At 38.1% G+C, this 25129-nt stretch overlaps 1 protein-coding gene and 1 pseudogene across 4 annotated transcripts in view; one reads left to right on the forward strand and one right to left on the reverse strand.

Annotated features, from left to right (window-relative positions):
• The window catches only part of ZFAND3 (zinc finger AN1-type containing 3), a 329473-nt gene that overhangs the window by 265768 nt on the left and 38576 nt on the right, over positions 1-25129 (reverse strand). Inside the window, exon 1 of one of the 4 annotated variants that reach the window (XM_073884968.1) lies at positions 23556-23599. The exons of 2 other annotated variants lie outside the window; for them this stretch is intronic. In XM_073884968.1, coding sequence (XP_073741069.1) covers positions 23556-23584 — 29 coding nt within the window. In that variant the 5' untranslated portion in view covers positions 23585-23599. Of the gene's footprint in view, positions 1-23555; positions 23600-25129 lie in introns of those variants that run through there. One more of the 4 variants, XM_073884969.1, reaches the window with a different exon arrangement.
• On the forward strand, positions 8864-9250 carry LOC112816145 (large ribosomal subunit protein eL33 pseudogene; annotated as a pseudogene).

The raw sequence follows: 25129 nt of genomic DNA on the forward strand, positions 1-25129 counted from the left end.
TTTAATAGCCACAAGAAATCATCACCCCAGTATGCAAATCCATGAGGGTATCAAAGATAACAAAGGTGGTTGCATTCAATCCTCCCACTTTCTGAGATCAATCTCACCACCTGCACCTCCCCCAAAAAAACCTCTTCTGCATTTGGAATGAAAATTAGCCTGTTTCTGCTCCACCAAAAATCTATGAAACATCCTACCACACACAAAGATAATTTTGGGCAAACTGGCCCCAACCTGTTCTCTCTCTGCCATCCTATCACTCCCCCTTGTAATTCCACCCAGGTGTACTTTGTTAGGAACACAAAGGTCACAAGGGTTTGAATGAAGAAAAGTTCTTCAGGATGGTAGGTAGTCAACCACACATGGGCTGGGCATGATGGGATTCCCCCCGAAGTTCCTAACTCCCAACTGTGACCAACAAGGATTCCTGCTCCAGGCTCAACAATGCCAAATCAATCCAATCAAACCCTGTCTGTAGGTTTAGTTCAAAGAGCTGAGAAAGGGTTATCTGGAGCAGTTAGTGCTCCTGAAGCAAAAAGTGAGACACTTTGCTAGCTATTTAAGAACCTCATCAGGAAAACTGGAGATTGAGTACTACCTATGCAGTGAATGAAGCACATTTCCCTCTATACCGCTCACTCCATCTCTGTGATTATCAAGGGTCTCTTCGTTGCCACTCTGAGAAATCTAACCAATCAGATCAGTACAAATCCTTTTCAGAAAGTAAACTAATTCCCAACCTAACAGCCTGAAGTTGCTTCCTTTCTTTTATTTCTCCAGTTTCAAAGAAAATCTACACACAACCAAGAAGCAAGGAAATAATTTTCATGGTAATCTGAGATTCATATTAAATTATCTACAGAATAACAAAGAAGAACACTACACTGAAAAATTTTCCCCTCACAAACATAAGGAATATGCCAAAGGAAGAAATGCTTCCAAATGAGAAGTGGTATGATTTGCCCATCCTCAAGATAAACAATGAAAATCACTTTATTCCCACTGAAGAAATGATGACACATTACCAAGAACGTCTTAAGGGGCACCTGGCTGGCTCAGTGAGAAGTGCATGGGACTCTTGAATTCAGGGTCGTGAGTTTAAGCCCCACGTTGGGTGTAGAGATTACTAAAGATAAATTTAAAAATAAACTTTTTTTAAAATGACTTTAAAATATATCATTGAACACTTATACAAAATTCTCCAGTCCTCTTTTACGTGCATACATAAAGTGCTTGCCTAAATATACAAACATTAAAACCCAGGATCCATGTGTCACTCAAGGAAATGATTGCTGCAGGCACAGAATTAATTGATACATTTCTAGGGTTTACCACAATGGAGTAGGAATATTTCAAAGCAAAGAACTTAATAAATATGCATAAAAAATAACTAAACATCTAAAATAACTAATTTCAATAATCCAATTTATATGTAGGTATATTTTAATCTCAGAAACAAGAAAAAAAGAGGATGCAATGATCCCATTCCAAGCCAAAACAGACACACAGCTCTACACAATAATCTCCTCACATCATTATGTGCAGAAGAGGCTCACTGCTCTTTCTACTACACCCCAAAATGCCCTCTGCCTCTGCATTAAACAACATTAAGACACACCATAACTGACTGCTGTTCTTTACAGACCTTTAGGGGCTGATATGACTGACCAGAATTAAAATTGACTATTTCATTACCTCCTCAAAAGAACCACACATCATTTCAACTACATGAACAAATGTAAGAACTGCCGCACAGAGAATATTTTCCAAAGATATAGCTTTTAATATACAAGAGGGACAGGATCCTTCCCTGTATTTTCTTCTATACATTATTCAGCACAGTCAAGAAGTACCTATTTTTTTTTAAAGATTTTATTTATTTATTCATTACAGACAGAGAGAAAGAGAGAGAGAAGCAGGCTCCCAAGGAGCAGGGAGCCCGATGTGGGACTCGATCCCAGGACCCTGGGATCATGACCTGAGCCGAAGGCAGACGCTTAACCATCTGAGCCACCCAGGCGCCCAAGAAGTACCTATTTTAAACCCTTCCTTGACTTGTTTTGCTATAATGCTGACAGAGATGCTTTCTCTTACCAATAACACAAACACAAAGTTCGTGACTATTCAGGAGCTACTAGTAACTCTACTTAGCTTATACCAAGAAATAATAAAGAATGGTATATCTACGAAGTTAAAGGTAGAAACAAAGCATCCGCAGGATTCTAAAACTAGTTATCTACTCGGGATAACTAGTAACCTGAACTGATTTCATTTCTGCTGCGCATTCCCCATCGGTATATTAACACAATTCAAAAAAATCAGTATCCTTTATCTCTTTCCTCACCTTTTCCTATTAGTTTACATGCGCAAAATGAGCAATTTCCCAAATTTTCTAGTAGTAAAAAACTTCCTTTCAAATGAAACCTTACAGACAACATGAATATAAAATGAAAATAAGTGTTCTACAGTAAATATATTTTCAAAGTTCAAATGTAAAGCCTTCAGATATTATAAAGTCAATTACCAAAAATACAAGGTCAATTTGATTAACAGATACTGAAATCAAGGGTTATGAATAAGAACCATATATGCAACGTAAATATTATACAAACAGGAACTGACACATAGAGAATCACATATACATTGCTAACAGTAACAGACCGATTTTTATTTTAAACAGGTTACCTCAGAGCCCTGGGATGCTCCTTAAACAGATGGCAAAAAGAAAAAAATTTTGAGATTTGCACAAAAATGACCTACTGTAACAGCAACAACACATTAGTAGTTGCTAATATATTAAAACTGAGTTTACTTTTAAAATAAAATTCTTTTAAAAGATTTTATTTTTTAAGTAATCTCTGCACCCAAAGTGGGGTTCAAACTCACAACCCTGAGATCGAGTCACAAGCTCCTCCAACTGAGCTAGACAGACGCCCCTAAAATAAATTTTTTTAAGATTTTTTTATTTATTTATTTGAGAGAGAGAGAGCATGGGGGTGGGGGAGGGGCAGAGGAAGAAGAAGAAGCAGGCTCCCCACTGAGCAGGGAGCCCCATGCGGGGCTTGATCCCAAGACCTGGGATCATGACCTGAGCCAAAGGCAGACGTTTAACCAACTGAGCCACCCAGGCACCCCCAAAATAAAATTCTTAATGTTTATGAAAGCCTCAAAAGCACCTCCACAGAACACTGAGCACTATTTCAAATCACGCCAGCTCTTACTACATTGTAACATTTTAAGTCTAACCCACCTCCCAGGAACATCTCCAATTAGGCTGGGGTGAGGGGAGGGGTGTCTATTCTTTCTAAAGTTAAAAATAGAATAATGGTTACTTGAACCTGAAATCCAACTATGTCCGGTAAATCAGTATAAACTGTTGTCCCTCATATTCAAAGATGAAACGGATGTCTGTGCCTCCAGTGAATTTACAGAGTCCACAAGATTAGCCATCTCACCTAAAGATGCACCCAGCAAGTTTGAGGGGCTGGTAAACCCTACAGGTATCATCTCTGCCCCAATCACATAAGTCAGGTGCAACAAAGTACAGCCAGCTGGCCAAGTCCAGGCTATCCTACCTGATTTTTAATGATCAAAATCTAAGAATGATGTTATGGATTGAACTCTGCCCTCCCGCCCCCAAATATTTTGAAGTCCTAACTCCCAATATCTCAGGATGTGACCTAATTTGGATACAGGGTCTTTACAGAGGTAATCAAGTTAAAATGAGGCAGTGACAGGGGGCACTAAAACAGTATGACTGGGAAATCTGTACACAAAGACAGATATGTACCCAGAGTAGACAATGAAGAGACAGAAAGATGGCCACCTACAAGCCAATAAGAAAGGCTGGAAAAGATCCTTCCCTTACTAAGAAGCAACCGACCCTGATGGTACCTTGATTTCTGACTTCTAGCCTACAGAACCCTGAGGCAATAAATTTGTTATTTAAGCCACTCAAGTTGTGGTACTTTCTTACAGCAGCCCTAGCAGATCAATACAAGTGGTTTTTACATTTTCAATTGGGAAAAAAAATTTAAAAATATCATTTTGTAACGTTAAAATTATATGAATTCACATTTCGGTGTTGGTAAGTATTATGTTATAATAATTATTCATCTTTGTATTGTCTATGACTGCTTTTGTGCTGCAATGGCAGAACTGAGAAGCCGCAACACAAGTCCCTAAAATATTTATTGTCTGGCTCTTTACAGAGAAGTTTCCTAATCTGAGAATAACTATTTGTCACAAAGCATCACACCACACAGTGAAGATGGACCCCAAGAAGGTCAATCTCTTACCATTTTCTGTTACCACTTTCTTTCAGCTGCTCTTCAGTATCCTGCTTTTCTTCTGAAAATTAGCTATGTCATATCTACTCTCCAAGATTACTGTGTGTACATCAAGTGAGTGCTAAATATAAATGCCTCATTAAGCAACAAAATATAATAAACATAAAAAAATTATAAAATTCCACCCACACAGAACATAAACAAGTTGTAACAAACAATTTTAAGGTCAAAATCTTATACAATGGGACGCCTGGGTGGCTCAGTCAGTTAAGCGTCTGCCTTTGGCTCAGGTCATGATCCCAGAGTCCTGGGATCGAGTCCCGCATCAGGCTCCTTGTTCAGCGGGGAGCCTGCTTCTCCCTCTGCCTGCTGCTCTGCCTGCTTGTGCGCTCTCTCCCTCTCTGGCAAATAAATATATAAATAAATCTTTAAAAAAAAAAAACTTACATACTCCTGGACCATGAACCTGATAAGCCCACCGATGTTAGAACTTATGTGACTGATAAAACTAGGTAAAATACCTCATACAACTGTCAATGACAGATCCAAGAATTATAACCACATAAATGATTCCACTAAAATTCAATAAGCCTAAGCAAGCAAGCAAACAAGTGTTACGTATGAATTAAGGCTGTGTTTACCTTTTATTATCAAACTACCAAATTGTCGATCAAATACTAAGGGGGGGTTAGCACATGGCAAGAATGATAAATTGTGTTTGCAATAACTCTTTGATCTCAATTTCTTAGAGGCTGAAACCTCCTAGTATTTGTTCACTAAAAAAACAATTAGGTACCACTGCTTTGGTCAATTGTCTGGCTATATCTACTACAGTAGCACAAAAGGGTCATACCCCATGACCCAGTAATTCAATTACTCATACATACCCAATATAAGTGCATACATATGTACACCAAAAGTCTTGTAGAAGAATGTTCAAGTACCACTATTTTATAATAGGCCCAAAATGGAAATCCAAATACCCATTTACAGTAGAAGGGATAAATGAATTATAGTAAATCCACACAATGAAATGTTTTTCCGCAACCAAATGAAAAAACTACTCCTACACACAATACGGAATAACCTCACAAACATAGACACCAGACAAAAAGCAAAATACATGAATAATATCAGTTATACAAGGTTCAATAACAGGCATTAGAAGATAGGAGACTACTTTAGAGAAGCAGTTGGGAGTAGTGATTGGGTAAGGATATGAAAGGGGCTTCTGAAATGCTGGTAATGTTCTATGTCTCTCTGTAAGTCAGTTCAATTTGTAATAGCATCCTGAGCTATAGAGTTACAACTGGTGCACTTTGTGTGTGTATGTGCACGTATATCATGTATCATACTCCAGTAAAATGGTTAAACAAAATATTAAGTTCCAGTTCCAGGAGGTGCTTCCTAAGATTACTGGAAATGGAACATAATGTGCTCTTATTGGACCAACTGTCCCAAAGATTAACTGTAAACTTGACAAAATTAAAAAGTAACTACCTGAAGACAATGGAAAGCAATCAAAGCAGAAAAGACACTATAGGGGAGTTAATGGAAAAAAGAAGGGCACTGAGGAAATTTTTTTTAATTTTTATTATTTTTTTTAATGGCTTTTTGCCTGAAGGTAGGCCCCGTTAAGCACTGTTAGGTAATAGAATTTGAACAGAAGCCACACTCTTACTGGCATTTAAGAACCAGAGGACAGAATTCTGAGTGACTCCACCAGGTGGGAATTGAGGGATAAAATCAAGGAAAAAAGACATCCACAAAGGGATAGGTCCAAAGTCTACATGTAAACTTGGCCCTAAATCTCTAGCTGATCCCTGAAAGAGGCATGTGTGAAATAGACGACATGCATCTCAGATAAGACTAAAAACTGAATATAGATTTAAGCTGGTGACCACAGGGAAAAATGATTTGGAGCTTGAGCCTATCCTACTAAAACAAAGTCAATATTCTTTGGAGGTACACCATAGATCCAAAATCTTTATGATAAATTGTTCATAATGTCCAAGATGCAATTCTGAATTACTAAATATTAAAAAAAAAAAAAAAAAAGGAAAATGTGGCCCACAGAAAAGACAACCAAAAGAAACCAACACCAAGACAATCTGGATGTTGTTATTAGTAGAGGAGGATTTTTAACCTTCACCAAGGTTTCTCTAATGTTAACATCTTACATAACCCCCCCAGAGCTGTAAAAACCAGAAAGTTAATGATAAAATACTATTATTTTACAAACCTTATGGAAATTCTGTCAATCAAGGCACTAATATCCTTTTTCTGGCCCAACTTTCTTTAAAAAAAAAAAAAAGATTATGTATTTATTTATTTGACAGAGAGAAGGAGAGCACAAGCAGGGGGAATGGCAGGCAGAGGGAGCCGGATGTGGGACTCGATTCCAGGACCCCGAATCACGACCTGAGCTGAAGGCAGTCGCTTAACCAACTGAGCCACCCAGGCGCCCCTCTGGCCCAACTTTCAATCCAAGATCCCACAATGCATTTAGCTGTCATGTATTGTTAGTCTCCTCCAACCTGAATATAATTCCTCAGTATTTACAGATAAGAATTTTAAAAGCTGCTACTTATAACCATGCTCAAGGATTGAGGAAAATATGCTCATAAATAGGAAATATCAGTAGAGAAACAGAAACTACAAAAAGAACCAAATGGAAATTCTAGATTGAGAAATACAATACCCAAAACAAAAACATCTACTGAATGCAGACTAACAATGGCAAAAGTGTTGTTACTAAATGATCTATCACAGTTGCTAACTCAGGAAACAAACAGGTGAGCCCTGGCGAGCTGCCTCAGCCAACTGCTCCATCCCAAGGAATCCCGAGGGGGCTGAAGGAATCAAAAGCTCCTGGCTCCATTTGCCAACAATGCTGTGGAACAAACCCAAATAAACTCATCCCGAGAAGTTTATAACTCAAGAGAAGACAGTTTGGAAAAGAGAAAGGGAGAAATTTATTTTGGGTGCTGGCAGCTGGGGGAGGTGGCAGGCTCAAGCCCTAACAACCAACCTCTGTGCCCACAAAATGGACACCTAGAGGTTTACAGGAGAGGTTCCAAGGGGTTCGTGCAAGAGAGCAGGCAGAGGGTACGTGACCATGGGTGGGGTCAGTGTGTGCATCATGGGTAAGGAAGGGGATGCACAGGATGTGGTCTTCTGGGCATTCTATTGCTATCAGGGCTTTTCTGGTCTGGCAGCTGGGACCTTCTCAGTCACTGCAAAGTATCTTCACCAATGCCTCAAAAAAGAGTAAGAAATAAGAACAATGGGTTTTACTTAGAGCGTGAATTAACAGTCTTGTCTACCTTGTCTATTTCTGGTTTTAATTTTTGGGGTCTATAGCTGAGCAAGAGGGCTAGCTAACAGAGTCAGTACACTTGAAGACCAATGGCAATTATCTAATCCAAACAAGAGAGGAAAAAACAACAATGAGAAAACTGAACAGTCATACGTGATATGTAGTAAAAATCAAAGATCTAAATGTATGCGTAAGTATAACTGGAATCCCATAATTAGAAATGAGAGAGAATGGAACAGAAAAAAATTTCAAAGAAATAATGGCTGAAATTTCCCAAATGTAGTATAAGATGGAAATGTGCAGATGCTGGGAGCTCAGTGAACCACAAGCAGGACAAACAGAAAATACCTGCGTACATCATAATCAAACTGCCAACAACCAAAAACAAAAAGAAAATTATTAAAACAACCAGATAAAAAATGACAAATCACATGTAAGAAAACAGTAATATGAATTACTGGTGACTTCTCATAAAAAATAATGGAGGTCAAAAGACAGAAGGGCATTTTTTAAGTGCTAAAAGAAAAAAACTCTTGACAACCCAGAATTCTATATTCAGCAAAAATATCCTTCAAGAATGAAGACAAAATAAAAATATTTTCAGCAAAACAAAAGCTAAGAGAATTCATCACCAGCAAACCTACAATATAAGAAATACTAAAGGAGGGACAGCACCTGGGTGGCTTAGTCGGTTGAGTATCTGACTCTTGATTTGTTCAGGTCAGGGTCTCAGGGCATTGAACAGAATCTGCTTGGGATTCCCTTTCCCTGTCCCTCTGCCCCTCCCTCCCTCCCTCCACGTACTAATATTCTCTCTCAAATAAATAAATCTTTAAAAAAAAGAAAAAGAAATACTAAAGGAAGTTTACTTAGCAGAAGGCAAATGATACAAGATGGAAATTCTGATCTTCAAAACAAAAAAAGAAAACTGAAAAAGAGAAAATGTTAAGTATGTGGTAAAATATAAAATTTTGTATTTTATTTATATTATAAATATTTATATTTATATATAATATGTATTATATACTTATTTATATATTTTATTTATATTATATTTCCCACATATTCTCTTAATTTCTTAAAACATGCATGACTTTTAAAAAATTGAATAGCACACTCCTAATAACCAACAGGTCAAAAAAGAACTCACACAAAAAAAAAATACTTTGAGATGAATGAAAATGAAAACCTATCAAAAGTTCTGAGATACAGAGCTCTTGTTGCTGAACTCTGGTTGCAAATAAGTGTGGCCTGCTGGGAACAGGACTCCTAAAATGCCAAATAATGTCTGGAAGGCTGTGGTCCAAGGCCATTTTTGCTGGCTATAAGCGGGGTCTCCAGAACCAGAGGGAGCACACAGCTCTTCTTAAAATCGAAGGTGTTTATGCTCGAGATGAAACGGAATTCTATCTAGGCAAGAGATGTGCTTACGTATACAAAGCAAAGAACAACACAGTGACTCCTGGTGGCAAACCAAACAAAACCAGAGTAATCTGGGGAAAAGTAACTCGTGCTCATGGAAACAGTGGCATGGTTCGTGCCAAATTCCGAAGCAACCTTCCTGCTAAAGCCATTGGCCACAGAATCCGTGTGATGCTGTACCCCTCAAGGATTTAAATTTAATGAAAAGTAAATAAAGGTGTAGATTTGTAAAAAAAAAAAAAAAAAAAGAAAGAAAAAGAAAAAAAGAAAGAAAGTTCTGAGATACAGCCAGATCAATTCTTAGAGAAAAAAGTTAACTGTAAATGACTATATTAAAAAGGGAAAAAGATCAAAAAGAAAAAAAAAGGAACCATCTCCAATCCATATAACCTAATCTTTCACCTTAAGACACAAAAAAGAACAGCAAATGAAACTAAACCCAAAGCAAACAGAAGGAAGGAAATATAATGATTAGAGCAAAACCAATGCAGCAGAGAAAAGGAAAATAGAGAAAATCAACAAAATCAAAAAGTGGTTCCTTGAAAAGACTTTTTTTTAAATGTCAAACCTTTAGCTAAATGACCAAGTAGAGAGAATAATCAAATTACTAAAATCAGGAATGAAAGGACATCACTACCCACCTTACAGAAATAAAATGGATTATAAAGGAATACTAATTTTTTATTTATGCCAACAAGTTGAGTAATCTAGATGAAATGGACCAATTCCTAGGAAGACACTACCCAAACTAGCACAAGAAAAAAAAAATCTAAAATAGATCTACAAGTAAAAAGATCAAATTCTTTCCCAGAGAAAAGCCAGGCCCAAACGGCTTCACTCGTGAATTCTACCAAACATTTTAAAAATATTACCAATTTTTCAGAAACTTTTCCCCCAAAAAAATAGAAGAGAAGGGAACATATCCCAATTCATGCTATGAGGACAGTATTACCCTGAGCCCAAAACTAAGTGAAGACATCAAAATGAAAGAAAGCTACAGCTTATCCCTAGGACTACAAATACAAAGATCTTCAATAAAATACTCGCAAACCAAATCCACCAAAAAAGCATTATACACTATGACAGTGGGATTTATCCCAGGACAGCAATATTTAACACCTAAAAATCAATTCATGTAAATACACCATATTAATAGACTAAAGGACAAAAACCATACAATCTCAATAGACAAGGGAAAAGTTTCTAACAAAATCCAACACTCTTTCATGATAAAAATTCAACAAAGTAAATGTAGAAGGGAACTTCCTCACTCTGATAAGGGGCATCTATGAAAAACCCACAGCTAACATCACATTTAGTGTTAAAGTACTAAATACTTTCTCCCTCAGGTCAGGAACTGTGGAAGGATAAATGATGATTATGCAAAAATAGCCAATCGTAATCCCCAGAACCTGTGAACATGTTACTTTACCCCAGTGCCATTTGTTGAAAAGACTATTCAGGGGCGCCTGGGTGGCTCAGTCGTTAAGCGCCTGCCTTCGGCTCAGGTCGTGATCCCAGGGTCCTGGGATCGAGCCCCGCATCGGGCTCCCCGCTCAGCGGGAGGCCTGCTTCTCCCTCTCCCACTCCCCCTACTTGTGTTCCTGCTCTCGCTCTCTCTCTCTCTCTCTCTCTGTCAAATAAATAAATAAAATCTTTAAAAAAAAAAAAAAAAAGACTATTCATTCCCCCATTGAATTGTCCTGGCACTTTAGTCAAAGACTAATTGAACATAAATGAGCAAGTTTAGTTCTGGACTCTGAATTCCACTGATCATATATGTATCTGCTACGACCATACTGTCTTAATCATTGTAGCTTTATAGTATGTTTTGAAATCAGGAGGTGTGAGTCATCCAGTTTCGTTACTATCATTTTTTTTCAAGACTGTTTTGGCTGTCTGGGTCCCTTGAATCTCTAAATGAGTTTTAGGACCTGCTTGTCAATTTCTTCAAAAAGCCAGTCAAATTTTGATAAGATAAATCAGTTTGGAGAGTTCTACTTTCTTAGCAATACTGTCCTCCATTTAGTTCTTTAATTTTTCTCCATGATGTTGTATAGTTTCACTGTACAAGTCTTAGCACTTCTTTTGTTAAATTTATACCCAAACGTTTTATTGATCTTGATGTTATAAATGGAATTATGTTCATAATTTCATTATCTGTTTATTACTAGTGTGCAGAAAAAATAGTTGACCCTTGAACCAAATGTGTTTGAACTGCATGGGTCCACTAATGTAGATTTTTTTCAATAAATACAGTATAGTACTGTAAATGTATTTTCTCATGATTTTCCTAGCATCTTGTTTATATTATTGTAAGAGTACACTATATAAAGCAGATACAGAATATGTGTTAAATGACTCCTATGTTATCAGTAAGGCTTTCAGTCAACAGTAGGCAATTAGTTAAGTTTCTGGGAAGTCAAAAGTCACGTGTGGATTTCTGACTGCATGGGTTGGGCACTCCTACCTCCACACTGTCTGAGGGTCAACTGTACATTTATTTTTTTAAGTATATTTTTGTAAGATCTTATTTATTTGACAGAGAGAGCACAAGCAGGGGCAGCAGCAGGCAGAGGGACTCAGCATTCATATTTTCCTGCATGAGAGATTCATATGAATCAGAAACTCGGAAGTGGCCATGTCACTCTGGTTTCTCTGTTAAGTTGCTCAATTAAGGCATTCTCAGGTAGTGGGTTGGAGATACAAATTTAACTAAGGCCTTATGTTATTTTTAAAAAATATATTTAAATGTGGTATTTAAATATCATCAGGCTCATTTCACAATAAACAATTAGTCTCTACCACAAACCATACTTTGGTATCCTTGTCAAAGACTGAGTGCTGCTCGTCCCTGGTGTGGTAATTCTTTACGTTTTCTAGCAATGCCATTTGTTTAATTATAGCAAATAGTAAGACACTCAAGACAACGATATTTCATTAGTTGATAAAATAGGACAAGTAACACTAACATGGAATAAATAATTCTAAAATCCACATTAAAAAGAACCTCAAATCCCCCTTCCTCAGAATGGTTGTGACAGAGGAAAGAGCACAACCACTGGTCTGTAGTCTTTCCCTTCATAGGTCTAAAATGCAGAAGATAAACAGCTAACTCAAGGTCTTAGTTAAATTTGTATCTCCAATCCACTACTTGAGAATGCCTTAATTGAGCAACTTAACAGAGAAACCAGAGTGACATGGCCACTTCTGAGTTTCTGATTCATATGAATCTCTCATGCAGGAAAATAAGAATGCTGTCTCAACACCACACCTTTCCATCTGTGATACAGCCACAGCCAGCAAGTTCCACAATGAGGTTGGACTTGATTCTTCACTGCACAACATGCACTTCACTTCAAAGAAGCACACAGTAAAATCCAACTCCCTTGAAATAATCTATTAACAGAACTACAAAAAAAAAAAAAAGATTTTTCTTTAAAGTAGCTTTGCCAATCAGCTACCTATAGGCCAGTCATTTCTATGCATCCTCTTTCGTTTTTGTGTTCCCTAAAGGTGAATATTCGACTCTGAGTCATCATTTATCCAAGACAAAACATTAAACAATTAAGATAAAATAAGCCTTCTCCTTAAATGCAGTTGTCTTCAGTGTGAGCATCCCAAGGTTCCTATACAGAAACCCATATATTTCATAACACAGTGCCCTTTATACACAAGCTCCTAAAAGGCCTGGTGAATTTTTTATCTGACCTTACTACTGTTGAAAGTCAGTGACCACAGAGCTATCTCTCACTGACATTTACAGCGACTGAAGTAAAAATAAGGACCTCTTTTCTTCAAGTGACACAGAAAACTCAAAGTTCACTGGATAATACAGTACACCAAGAAGAGTGCACCAGTATCTCGGACAAATAGCTTTCTCATGACTATTTTATGGATAAGCCAATAGTGTAACTTCAAACTTCTCTTTAATTCCAAGAATTCAAAAATGTTTAGACAGTATCTTTAAAAATAAGAAGTCCTTTTTAAATTTCATTCTCTTCTTATTAATCACCTAAGCAAAAAAGGGAGTTAACAAGGTAATTTAAAATTCCCTCAAGTACATCATGTACAATGTTGAGCGAACTACAAACCAAAATTCCTAACTTCACAATATCACCCTTGAGTCTAATTACGAGAAGAAATTTAAAACGTTCAAAGAATGAAAAGCTTAACCAATCACCTTCTGACACACAGGTTTTTTTTTTTAAAGCTTGCCTCTAGCTGAATGATTCCAACCAACCATCTCACCATCAGCCTGGGGCTGGCACAGCTGCTGCTATCTCAAGGATAAAGTTAGGAGCTGCCACCTTAAAACAGACAGAAGTTGCCAGAAGAGATAGGACACTGAGGCACACAGACCAGAAATTAAGTAAATCAGCCAGAGACTCAGGAACACTGAAAGGTGAAAGCCCCATTCCCAGTTTCATAATCTGAGTAAAGAAACTTTTGCACCCACTATTATACCCGCAAACCTGTCTATGGACCACATTCCCTGTGACCCAGTCCTATTCTCTGCTCCCAATGGCAACACCCTTTCCTCCTGCTTCCTCAGCACTATGAACCTCTAAGAAATTGTCCTTTGTGTCCCTAGTCTGCAGCTGAACTCTTTCCCCACTCCAACTGCTCAAACCACATCCCCAACCCATAGTTAAATTTCACATAAAATCCATTCAAAGATACAGCATTACAAATCTTACAGTGCATGTGAAATAGGTAGTTTCTAAATTTTCAGCAAAAAGGGAAATTCCATAGTTAAGGCAAAGAGAATGCTTAATTCCAATTACAGGTATTGTTGCATCTGAGTTTAAAAAGCATAATTGCAGGGGCGCCTGGGTGGCTGAGTCATTAAGCAACTGCCTTCACCTCAGGTCATGATCCCAGGGTCCTGGGATCGAGCCCCGCAATGGGCTCCCTGCTCCACGGAAAGCCTGCTTCTCCCTCTCCCACTCCCCCTGCTTGTGTTCCCTCTCTCGCTGTGTCTCTCTCTGTCAAATAAATAAATAAAATCTTTAAAAAAAAAAAAAAGTATAATTGCAGGCCGCCAGTCAGTTAAGTGTCTGACTCTCAGTTTCTGCTTAGGTCATGATCTCAGGGTTGTGAGACTGGGCCCCGCATTGGGCTCCACGACCTACGATTCTCTTCCCCCCCGCCACCTAAAAATAATAATAGTAAAAATAATTTAAAAACAAATAAAAAGTAAAAAGCATAATTTCAACAGAAAAAAATTATAAATATGTGAAATGTTGACAAGTCTTATTTTATACATATATGTGTGTGTGTGTATGATTTTCTTGAATTGGTCCTCATATAAAAAAGGCTGTTCAACCTTCGTGCGCTGTTGGTAGAAATGTAAATTGGTGCAGCCACTATGGAAAACAGTATGGAGGTTCCTCAGAACATTAAAAATAAAACTACCAGGGCACCTGGGTGGCTCAGCTGTTAAGCGTCTGCCTTAGGCTCAGGTCATGATCCCAGGGTCCTGCGATCAAGCCCCTCTTTAGGCTCCTTGCTCAGCTGGGAGCCTGCTTCTCCCTCTCCCTCTGCTGCTCCCCCTGCTTATGCACGCACGCTCTCTGTCAAATAAATAAATAAAATTAAAAAAAAAAAACCTACCATATGATCAGCAACTCCGCTTCTGGGTATTTATCTGAAGATAACAGAAAACTTTTTTTTTTTTTTTTTTATTTGACAGTGAGAGAGTGTGCACACAAGCAGGGGGAGTGGCAGGCAGAGGGAGAGGGAGAAGCAGGCTCCCTGAGGAGCAGGGAGCCAAATGTGGGGCTCAATCCCACGACCCCTGGGTCCTGAGGTCATGATCTGAGCCAAAGGCAGTCACCCAACCGAGCCACCCAGGCACCCCACCCCCAAATCACTATCTTGAAAAGAAATAAGCACTCCCAAGTTCATTGCAGCATTACTTAAAATGGCCAATACATGGAAATGACCTATCACTGGATGACTGGATACAGAAAATGTGTTATATATACACATTTATTATTATTCAGTCATGATAAAGAGGGAAATCCTGCCATTGGAGACAACACAGATGGACCTTGAAGGCAGTATGCTAAGTGAAATAAGCCACACAGAGAAAGACAAATACTATACTGATCTCACTTAGATGTGGAATCTAAAGAAGAAAAAAAAACCCAATTCATAAATACAGAGAACAAATTGGTGGCTGCCAGAGGTGGCAGGTAGGGAGGATGGGCAAATGGATGAAGGGGGACAAAAGGTACAAACTTCCAGTTTAAGATCACTAAGTTCTGGGCATGTAATGTACAGCATGGTGACTATAAATAACAACAGTGTATTGTGTAAGTGAAAAGCTGCTAAGAAAGTAGATCTTAAAAGTTGTCATCATAAAAAAAAAATTTGTAACTAAGTGTGGTGATAGATGGTAAACTTATTGTGGTAATCATTTCACAACGTAAACATTTATCAAATCATTATGTCACACATCTAAAACGAATACAATGTCATGTGTCAATTATATTTCGATTAAATTTTTTTTAAGATTTTATTTATTTACTCATAAGAGACAAAGAGAGAGAGAGGCAGAGGGAGAAGCAGGCTCCCCGCTGGGCAGGGAGCCCAATGCGGGACTCGATCCCAGGACCCTGGGATCATGACCTGAGCCAAAGGCAGATGCTTAACCATCTGAACCACCCAGGCACCCTCAATTAAAAGGGCTGTTCAACAGAGACATGATATACTTGACAATCTACTATATCTCCTCTCCTAATCATTCCTCATCATGTCCCATAAGGAAGAATCTTGCAGGAAAATCTACAATCCTTCCCATGTAGAATTATGGTAACTACTAAACAGTTCTCATATTAAGAAACCATCATTTTGCTTATCTTAGATGCCCAGAAAAGTGTACTATTATGGAAAATGTTGTCTGTTAAGAACATTAAGGGCAAATGTCTATATATGTGAATGTAAAACGAAATCATACAAAATCCTATTTAATTTTTTAATTTAAATTCAAGAGAACTTTTAAGTTGTCCCTAGTCTTAAAATTGATCAAAGTACATTTCATCAACTTCACAAACCTAGTAAGCATTTACCTTTAATCACCTGGGAAAGTATAAGACCCTCTACCTCAGTCCTCAGTAATCTAGAGAATCCCCTGCCCCCAGTGAGTTTACTGTATGTCATCCATCTAATGGAATGTTGGATGAATGCCCAGCCCTAGCTAGGCAGTTGTTATAATCAAAGCTGCGACTGCTTACCCATTTGAAAGTATGTCTGAGAAATAATTTTAGCTAAACTTGATGGAAAAATCTGTGAAAGCTAAAACTTTTCAACAATAACACCAAAATAGAACATCAATACAAAGTTTCAAGTATTAACTTAAAGAATAAAATTAAAATCACATAAAATATTCTTATGCCAATTCCTTGGGAGTATTTAAAAAACAAAATTATTCCAGGGCCAGATCCAGACTCAACAAGAAAGAGTGCCATGGATCAATTTTCCTATTTCCACCAGTGACAGTGGTGGGGAGAGAGGGTGTACAAAGCAGAACACATACAACTGTTTTCTGTCCCTACTACCATTATTTCAATAAAGCTTTAACAAAATCTAAAACAGTGAAATATTAGAATAAAGCTCTAGTTACCCATACCTAATGCCTATTAAGAAATATTTCTAAATAAATGCTGGAGGCTGAAAAATCACACAGTATAATACCTACGCTCCATGGCCCTTTCACTAAGAGATCTTTAGTTACAGCCAGAAAAGCAGAGACTTCATCTGCACCCTTTATTTATACACAAGATAAAAATCCTAGAACTTCCATAACTTGTGAATGGAAATGCTAATAATAGCTTTAACCCCTATAAATCTTACTTACTTCATCTTTGAAATGTAGAGTCACACCACATCAGAAAATCAACACAAGGATTAAATCAAAAAGTATGTGAAGCTCCTGACACAGTGCTTTTCACTGTACCCTAAATAAATGACACTAATATCCCACTCATGCCTTTTGTCATGATGTCCCCTCTGCCTAGAAAGCCTGCCCTCCTCTCCCCTCTGCCTATCCAAACCACTTCCATTCTTCAGTCTTTTTCAAGTCACTCTTGATGTCTGCCTTATCTGTACCACACTACATCAACTTTAATATTCAACTGTTCACTACCTGTAACATTCACCATGCTATTTAACAAGATATTGCTCTGAATTTACCTAATATTTCATTGGCATTTAGTACCGATCTCAAGCAAAGGAGAAGCTCAAAACCTTCATTGAGTATCTTCTCACCCTTCCACATCTACTTCAACACCTATCAGTGCTTTACAGATACTAAAACAACATTCAGTAAATAAATGCCGTATGAGTGAACGACCAAATAAAGGCAGAGAAATCACAAGCTGTTCTGTATGGAAAAAGACTGGGTCAAAGCGGTAGCTCATGAGGTGGCTCTTGAGAACCCAGAAGAGTAAATGTATGACACATGATATAAAATCTAGTTTACCTTAAAAAAAAAAACTAAATTAATATCCTCTGTGCATTAAATACCACTGCAAACAAGTTACAAGCAAGGAAAGGCAAAATGCAATCAATTCCTTACTCAAAATGACACCTCCTCTAACATTAGCCACTTCTACAGAGAATATAAACTTTGACAGATAATCTCAGCTCAAAATTAGGGTTTTTTTCTCTAATTCGTTGTATTTCTAAAGAGTCAGCCAGCAGGGGGAGTTCAAGCTCACTTACACTAAATCACAAAATATCTAAGGCTAACAAACTTTTTAAATTCTGGAATTTCTTTTTTAATTAAACTCCTGAATATTAACCATAAAAAGTCAGTGGAGCCCATATGTAAGTCATATTTTATAATACTATTTCTATATCATATAAATACTCCATAAAACTGTCACTTCTTGAGTTCTTTTGGCAAAAAATTAAACATACATCTTTTTTACAGACAGAAAAAGAAATCAATATTAATCACAATTCAAATGACAGGGGCACCTGGGTGGCTCAGTCGTTAAGCGTCTGCCTTCGGCTCAGGTCATGATCCCGGGGTCCTGGGACGGAGCCCCACATCGGGGCCCTGCTCAGCGGGAAGCCTGCTTCTCCCTCTCCCTCTCCCCCTGCTTGTGTTCCCTCTCTCGCTGTGTGTCTCTCTCTGTCAAATAAACAAATAAAATCTTAAAAAAAAAAAAAATTCAAGTGATAATGGAGAAAAGCTGCTACTTTCTAAACTGTTATCCAAACTGAAGTAACAAGGCCGGTCTTATGAGCCCAGCACCCACTCATCAATTCAGTCTTCATCTATTGTTCATCCCAAAGCCTCATCTGCTGGTCTCCAGGCTGCTCCTATCATGACCCTCCCCAGTAAGCAAACCTCATTTTTAATCTGTGACCATAAGATTTATCAGAAAATAGTTAAGGCCCTGGAAATTATATATATTTCTGAGACACAATTTAAGAAGCAGTATTCTCTACTGATAACTAGAGATAAGCATGGCTACAAATGGTATGGAGGAAGGGGAGTATAACAGGGGGATCAACAATAGGAAATTCTGATTGCAAAACACAGAATAGTCAGATAAAATTACTCTAACCAAAAGTGAGTCATGATTGTCAGTCAGTCTTTAATAAAAGGAACTAATGGAAAGAACCGAAATGTAATGCCCCAATTTTCTCTGTTCTGCTTAAAAAGTACTTCTGCATACAGTACCATATTTGATTCTTACAACAACCCTTCTGAAAAGCAGGTAACATGCCCGTTTTAAAGTTAAGGGAACTGAAATGCAGAGAGGTTGTCTTATTCAAGGTAACATACCTAACAAGTGATAGGAACAAGATGTTAACTTGGGCTTTCTGGCTCCAAAGTCAAAAAGCTCTTTGCATCACAACAGGTCTTGCTGTGTACTGGAAATGTGGCCCACCTGCTCCCAAAGGCACAGGAATTATTTTATCAATAGGTATAAAAACAATTATACTCCAATAAGTTGGACACCCTATAAGAAGGACATCAAACCAAAAAGCTTCTGCAAAGAAAACCATCAACAAAATGAAAAGGCAATCTATAAATGGAAAAAAATGTTTGCAAATCAAAATTGCAAATGCTAATCAAAACCACAATGAGATATCACCTCACAACTGTTAGAATGACTATCTTCAAAAAGACAAAAGATAGGGCGCCTGGGTAACTCAGTCCTTAAGCGTCTGCCTTCGGCTCAGGTCATGATCCCGGCGTCCTGGGATCAAGTCCCCCGCATCGGGCTCCCTGCTCGGCACGAGGCCTGCTTCTCCCTCTCCCTCTCCCCCCTGCTTGTGTTCCTGCTCTCGCTCTCTCTCTGTTAAATAAATAAATAAATCTTAAAAAAAAAAAAAGACAGATAAAAAGTTTTGGCCAGGATGTGAAGAAAATGGAACCCTTGTGCACTACTGAAGGGAATGTAAATTGGTGCAGCCACTACTGAAGGGAATGTAAATTGGTGCAGCCACTACTGACAATAGTATGGTGGTTCCTCAAAAAACTAAAAACAGAAGTACCTATGATCCAGCAATCCCATTTCTGGATATATCCAAATGAAATGAAAACAGGATTATCAAAGAGATACCTGTACTCCTTCACTGAAGTATTATTCACAATAGTCAAAATACGGAAACAACCTAAATGTCCATCAGTGGACAAATGGATAAAGAAGATATGGCATATATGTACAATGGATTATTATTCAGCCTTGAGAAAAGTAAATTAATTCTGTCATTTGCAACAACATGGATAGACCCCGAGGGCATTTTGTTAAGTGAAATAAGCCAGACAAAGGCAAATACTGCATGGCATCACTTATATGTAGAATCTTAAAAACAAAGGGGTGCCTGGGTGGCTCAGTCGTTAACCGTCTGCCTTCAGCTCAGGTCATGATCCCGGGGTCCTGGGGTCGAGCCCCGCATCGGGCTCCCTGCTCGGCGGGGAGCCTGCTTCTCCCTCTCCCACTCTCCCTGCTTGTGTTCCCTCTCTCGCTGTCTCTCTGTCTGTCTGTCTCTCTCTCTCTCTCTCTCTCTCTCTGTCAAATAAATAAATAAATAAATAAATGAACAAATGAATGAATAAATAAATAAATAAAAGTGCTACCTGGAGTTTCCTTTCTAAAAAAAAAAAAGAATCTTAAAAACAAAAACAAAATAAAACAAAGATTCATAGAAACAGAGAATGGTTGCCAGGCACTTGGTGGTGGGGGATATGGGGAGAGGTTGGTAAAAAGGTACATCATCTTTACGATTGTAGACCTAGGACTAAAGTCAATGAAATTTGCCCAATGCTGACCCTGGTTGCGTATCTGTTCTTTTTTTAGCTCTTCCAGTCCAAAGAAATGACAGTGCAATCACTGGCAAACTCAAAAATTATATTTGTAGTCAAGCACTGTAAATACAAAAGAGCCGATTATGCATTAATAGCTCTTCAAGGAATAAATACATTGGTCTTCAAAGCACTACACAAAGGACTGTTCTAAAACAACAGCTTAACCTTTTATACTTTTTCTTTACCTGGTTTAACAAAGAGGTTTCATACCCAGCAAATATTAAATATACAACGTTTGAAAAGTTGGACAGCAATACGTAACATTAAAGTTCAACAAATATAAATACATAACAGGATGTGTTCTATAATCAATGCCCCCACCTTTTAGTCATCTAGGTGGGAATGTAGGCTTTTGTTATATATTTGCAAACTAAAATTTTTTAAGAAAAAACTACCCTCCTCTTTCAAGAGCTGGAAGGACAGATTTCAAAGTGGTAACACTCCACAATCTGTTCAAATGGAGGTTTGTTTTGTTTCCAGTCTTACTCAAACCTTTGTGCACTTCAAATCTAACTCTTCCCCACATCTTGGCACTCCTATGAGAAGCCCTCAGGATCTACAACTTACCATCCTTCCCCTAGGAAAAGTGCCCCAAGAGGCTCTTCCAGCTTAAAGTTGCCTGTGTCTATCAGTGAAGATGACCCTACAATTCTAGTTGTGCCAGACTAAATTAGGAACTGGTGTTCCAGCCTAAGGCAGCCATGAACTAAATGGACACCTAGAGTCAAACCTGGCCTGACAGGGGTAAATGCACATGGAAGGGTGACAAATCTATCCAAAAAGACCCTCCCATATACACTAGGGCACAAAGGTGGCAGGTCACCAGAGTTTAGGTAGTACTCCAAGGGATTCTAAGCTCTCCATGAGGATTACTTCATATCCTCTAGCCTGGAAATTGCTAGGGTCCTGAGTGAATGCACACTTAACAAGCAAACAATACCCTGTACTACTGCCTGTGTCTCTTACTAAAGCCCCATGCCTGAAGGTGTATCTCCTCTGCAGGAAGCTAAAAAAAAGTCTATCTAACACAACCAAACTACTTCTCTAGACACACCAACACATTTATTCATCACACACAGGGACCTGGTCACTGCACAGCCGTGCCTTCACACAAACCACACCAACACTACAGTACACTCCTCTGGTAGCAGGAGCAGGTAAAGTGGAGGACAGACCCTTCGCATTACATAAAATTCTCCCTCATCACAGTAACCTATAATAGTCCTGAGCTGTTTGACAACTCATCTCCTTCAAGAAGATTCTCCAACTGATGACATTACTCAGTGACCCCTCAATATATTTAGTTTGTTCTATAAATCACACATCATTTCAATGAACTTTTGAGATTCAGTCCAACCTATAGTGACACAATTCACCTCATGCTAAATATTATTTGAAATTGCTGGGCTATAATTTTGTTTTTTAAAGACCTTTATTCCCACATGGTTTGAATATTTATTTACACTATTTCCACAGTGTTTTCTTTAGATTCACTTGTAAAAAGTATCTGTCTCCCCAATACAAGAACTAGAGTTTTTATCATGACTATTCTTTTACATGTTTCCACAAAACCCAGCAGTATTTTACCCTTAACAAGTCAACAGTTTTAGGGGCGCCTGGGTGGCTCAGATGGTTAAGCACCTGCCTTCGGCTCAGGTCATGATCCCAGGGTCCTGGGGATTGAGCCCCGCATCGGGATCCCTGCTCTGTGGAAGCCTACTTCTCCCTCTCCTTCTACTGCTCCCCCAGCTTGTGCTCTCTCGCTCTGTCAAATAAATAAAATCTTAAAAAAAAAAAAGTGAACAAAATATTGTTAATAAACAATATTTATCCTAATCAGATTATTTTGAAGGACATTTAAAAATGGACTATCTTTATTACTCCATTATTCTGGATTTTCTAATACAGTTGTCCAAACATGTAAAAAGGACAGTTATAACCATGGATTGCATTTTAGGTACAGTATTCACCATATTAATTAATATTAAATATATCCTCACAAAATTATTACATATAAACAAATTAAAAATATGTATATTTCATTACTGGCAAAGTACAAAGGCATTACACGGTGAACATAATGCAAGACTGTCAAAAGAACAAAATCAGATCATGCTCTAAGGAATTCAGAACAGACAACCTAAGTACAAACAGTATGCATGTGGGGGTGAAGGATGTCCCTGACAGGGAAATAAGGGAAAGTGAAAGCAAGTGGCGTTTGCTTCACTGAACAGGTGGAGTTTTGAGTGTGATCCAAAGCAGAAAGAAAAAACTAAATGTGTTGAATATTGAAAGAAGCAGATATCTGGCATAGCTCGAAATGGACTATCAGGTGCACAGAAAACAGAGTAATATGGATCCATGCAAGGGAGCCAACAGAGGGGGGAAAAAAAAAGAAAAGAAAGGGAACAAATACCAAGGTTTACACAGGAAAGGACTAGGTCTAAAAGAGGAAGAAAGGAAAAGACAGAGCATTACGGATCATCCTGTGTGCGATTTCAAGAGTTCAGAAGAGTATAATGCAGTATTAAGCCTGAATACAAACAATGTCATTATTTTACAAAGTTTCTATCCAGAAAGAAGTCTTCCTAGTTATTCCTCAAAGAGTGAGGCAGCCATAATTACAAAATACATTCGCGGTGTATATTCATATCACATAAAGTTTTACATATGCTGTCTCATTTCGAAATGCAACCCATATTTTACATTAAGTCACTGCAGGCACCCAAGAGTGAAAGAAAAGGTGTTGCCTTTCATTTGACTGACAAAATCTCCTCTCTTCAAATTTTAACCCTTGAAGGTGTATCCCTCGTAAGAGAATATATAATTGAGAGAGTTCTGGATCAAACACACCTGGCACAACCCTGACTGTCTGATCTTGGGCAAGTAACTTAAATCGGAGACTGTTTCCTCATCTATAAAATAAATGTTACTAAAAACTATCTCATGGAGCTGTTAAGGCTGAAGAGACAATGGCAATACCATTTGAATGGGGCTTAGCAAACACAAAAAATTCAGTAAATGTTTTAATAACTATTAATGTTTCTCTAAACTTGAAAATCCATTATCATAACCTAGGGACCTCCATTACCTCCTCCAAGAACCTCCAAAAAGTAGAGGGAGGTTTTATAAAAATGTCCTATATGCCCTCCACTACATTCTGAAATTAAATCAATAATATGCTTCTTACCTGAATTCATGCCTTCCTAAAGACGGCATATTCAGGAAAATGTTTTATCTGTCTTCACTCTGCCTGGTGGACTTACAGTTGGGCTAGCCCACTAAAAAATAGGGCAAAGGCTTTATTTTATGTGTTTGAGTTTTCTGTCCTGACCAAACATCACTTTTGTAATCAGAAAATGCAATAGATGTTATAAGATTAGTCTTTCCCCTCAATAATTTATTTTGGCCGTCAGGAATTCTTATGCAATCTACTTATTTCTTCAAGTGCCTAATAAAATAGTTTAGATTCTTCAGTATTTTCTTCTACTTCTTATAGCTATTACACTGCTCACGAGCTAAGACTTAGAAACAAAATAAATTTACTAAACCATATTATATAAGCAAATTTTATATACAAGCAGTTCCCTTTTAGAGTACAATCTGTTTGTAATTAAATTGTCTGGAACTCAGGCCTCATTTTCACTTAATGTTGTAAGTATGGTTAAAGTTCCTACATTAACCCAAAAACATTATTTAGTCATACTATTACTGAATTCTAGTCATAAGAGTTTTTGAACTAGGTTCTAAAATCCAGGGTCAAGCCATACAACAGCAAAATTAGAAGTTTAAAAAGTCCAGCTCCTTTTCTGAAGCTCAGGTATCCTTGGCAAAAATTTTAAACAGGCAGCTTGTCTTCTTTTTTGTTGGTGCAAAAAGGTGGTTTTACTAAAGCGCAGGGACAGGACCCGCGGACAGAAAGAGCTACTGTCTTGATGTCTTTGAATGCCCCCGAGTTTGTGCCCACTGGTTCTCATGTCGCCCCCGTGCCCACCTGCTGTGGAACCCCGTCCAAGCCTGGTCCCCCAGCAAACGATCCCACCAGGTCCTCTTTTCCCACCCGTCCCACCAGCGGGACGGACCGCATTTAAGTATTAAATGCAGAATCGACGAATGAACCAACTCATACTGAACCCCTTAATTCTAACCTGGAACATTTCTGGTCATACAAATAAAGGTGAATATAAGTCATATAAATGAAGTGAAATCTGCAGGCCATGTCAAAATAGATATTACTGACCTATCACAATCAGCTTCTCACAACTCTTTTCTAAGCCCACCAGGTTTCGAAAAGCACCAAAACCCTCAACAATATTTACAGAAAAAAAGCTTACAGAGAGTAGAAACCCTCTGAGAAACTTACAAGTTAAGGAAATAAACATAAGAACTTGTGAAATTAAAGAACTATGATTATTATAAAAAAATAAATTAAGTAAAAAAAACTATGATTATTTAGTTTAAATTAATTCCAAATGCTAAGGGAACACAAAAATTATGTCTTAAGAGACATCACAGGGACGCCTGGGTGGCTCAGTTGGTTAAGCCACTGCCTTGGGCTCAGGTCATGATCCCAGCGTCCTGGGATCGAGTTCCGCATCGGGCTCCCTGCTCAGCGGGGAGCCTGCTTCTCCCTCTGCCTACCACTCCCGCTGCTTGTGAGCGCTCTCTCTCTCTCTGACAAATAAATAAATAAAAATCTTAAAAAAAGACATAATAATTATATAAGGAGGAAGTAGAAGGCATTCCAGAAAGAGAGAAAGGGAG

Source organism: Callorhinus ursinus, unplaced genomic scaffold (genome assembly GCF_003265705.2).
Source record: "Callorhinus ursinus isolate GAN/ISIS: 27379988/994484 unplaced genomic scaffold, GSC_fseal_2.0 scaffold59, whole genome shotgun sequence".
Classification (NCBI taxonomy): Eukaryota; Metazoa; Chordata; class Mammalia; order Carnivora; family Otariidae; genus Callorhinus; species Callorhinus ursinus.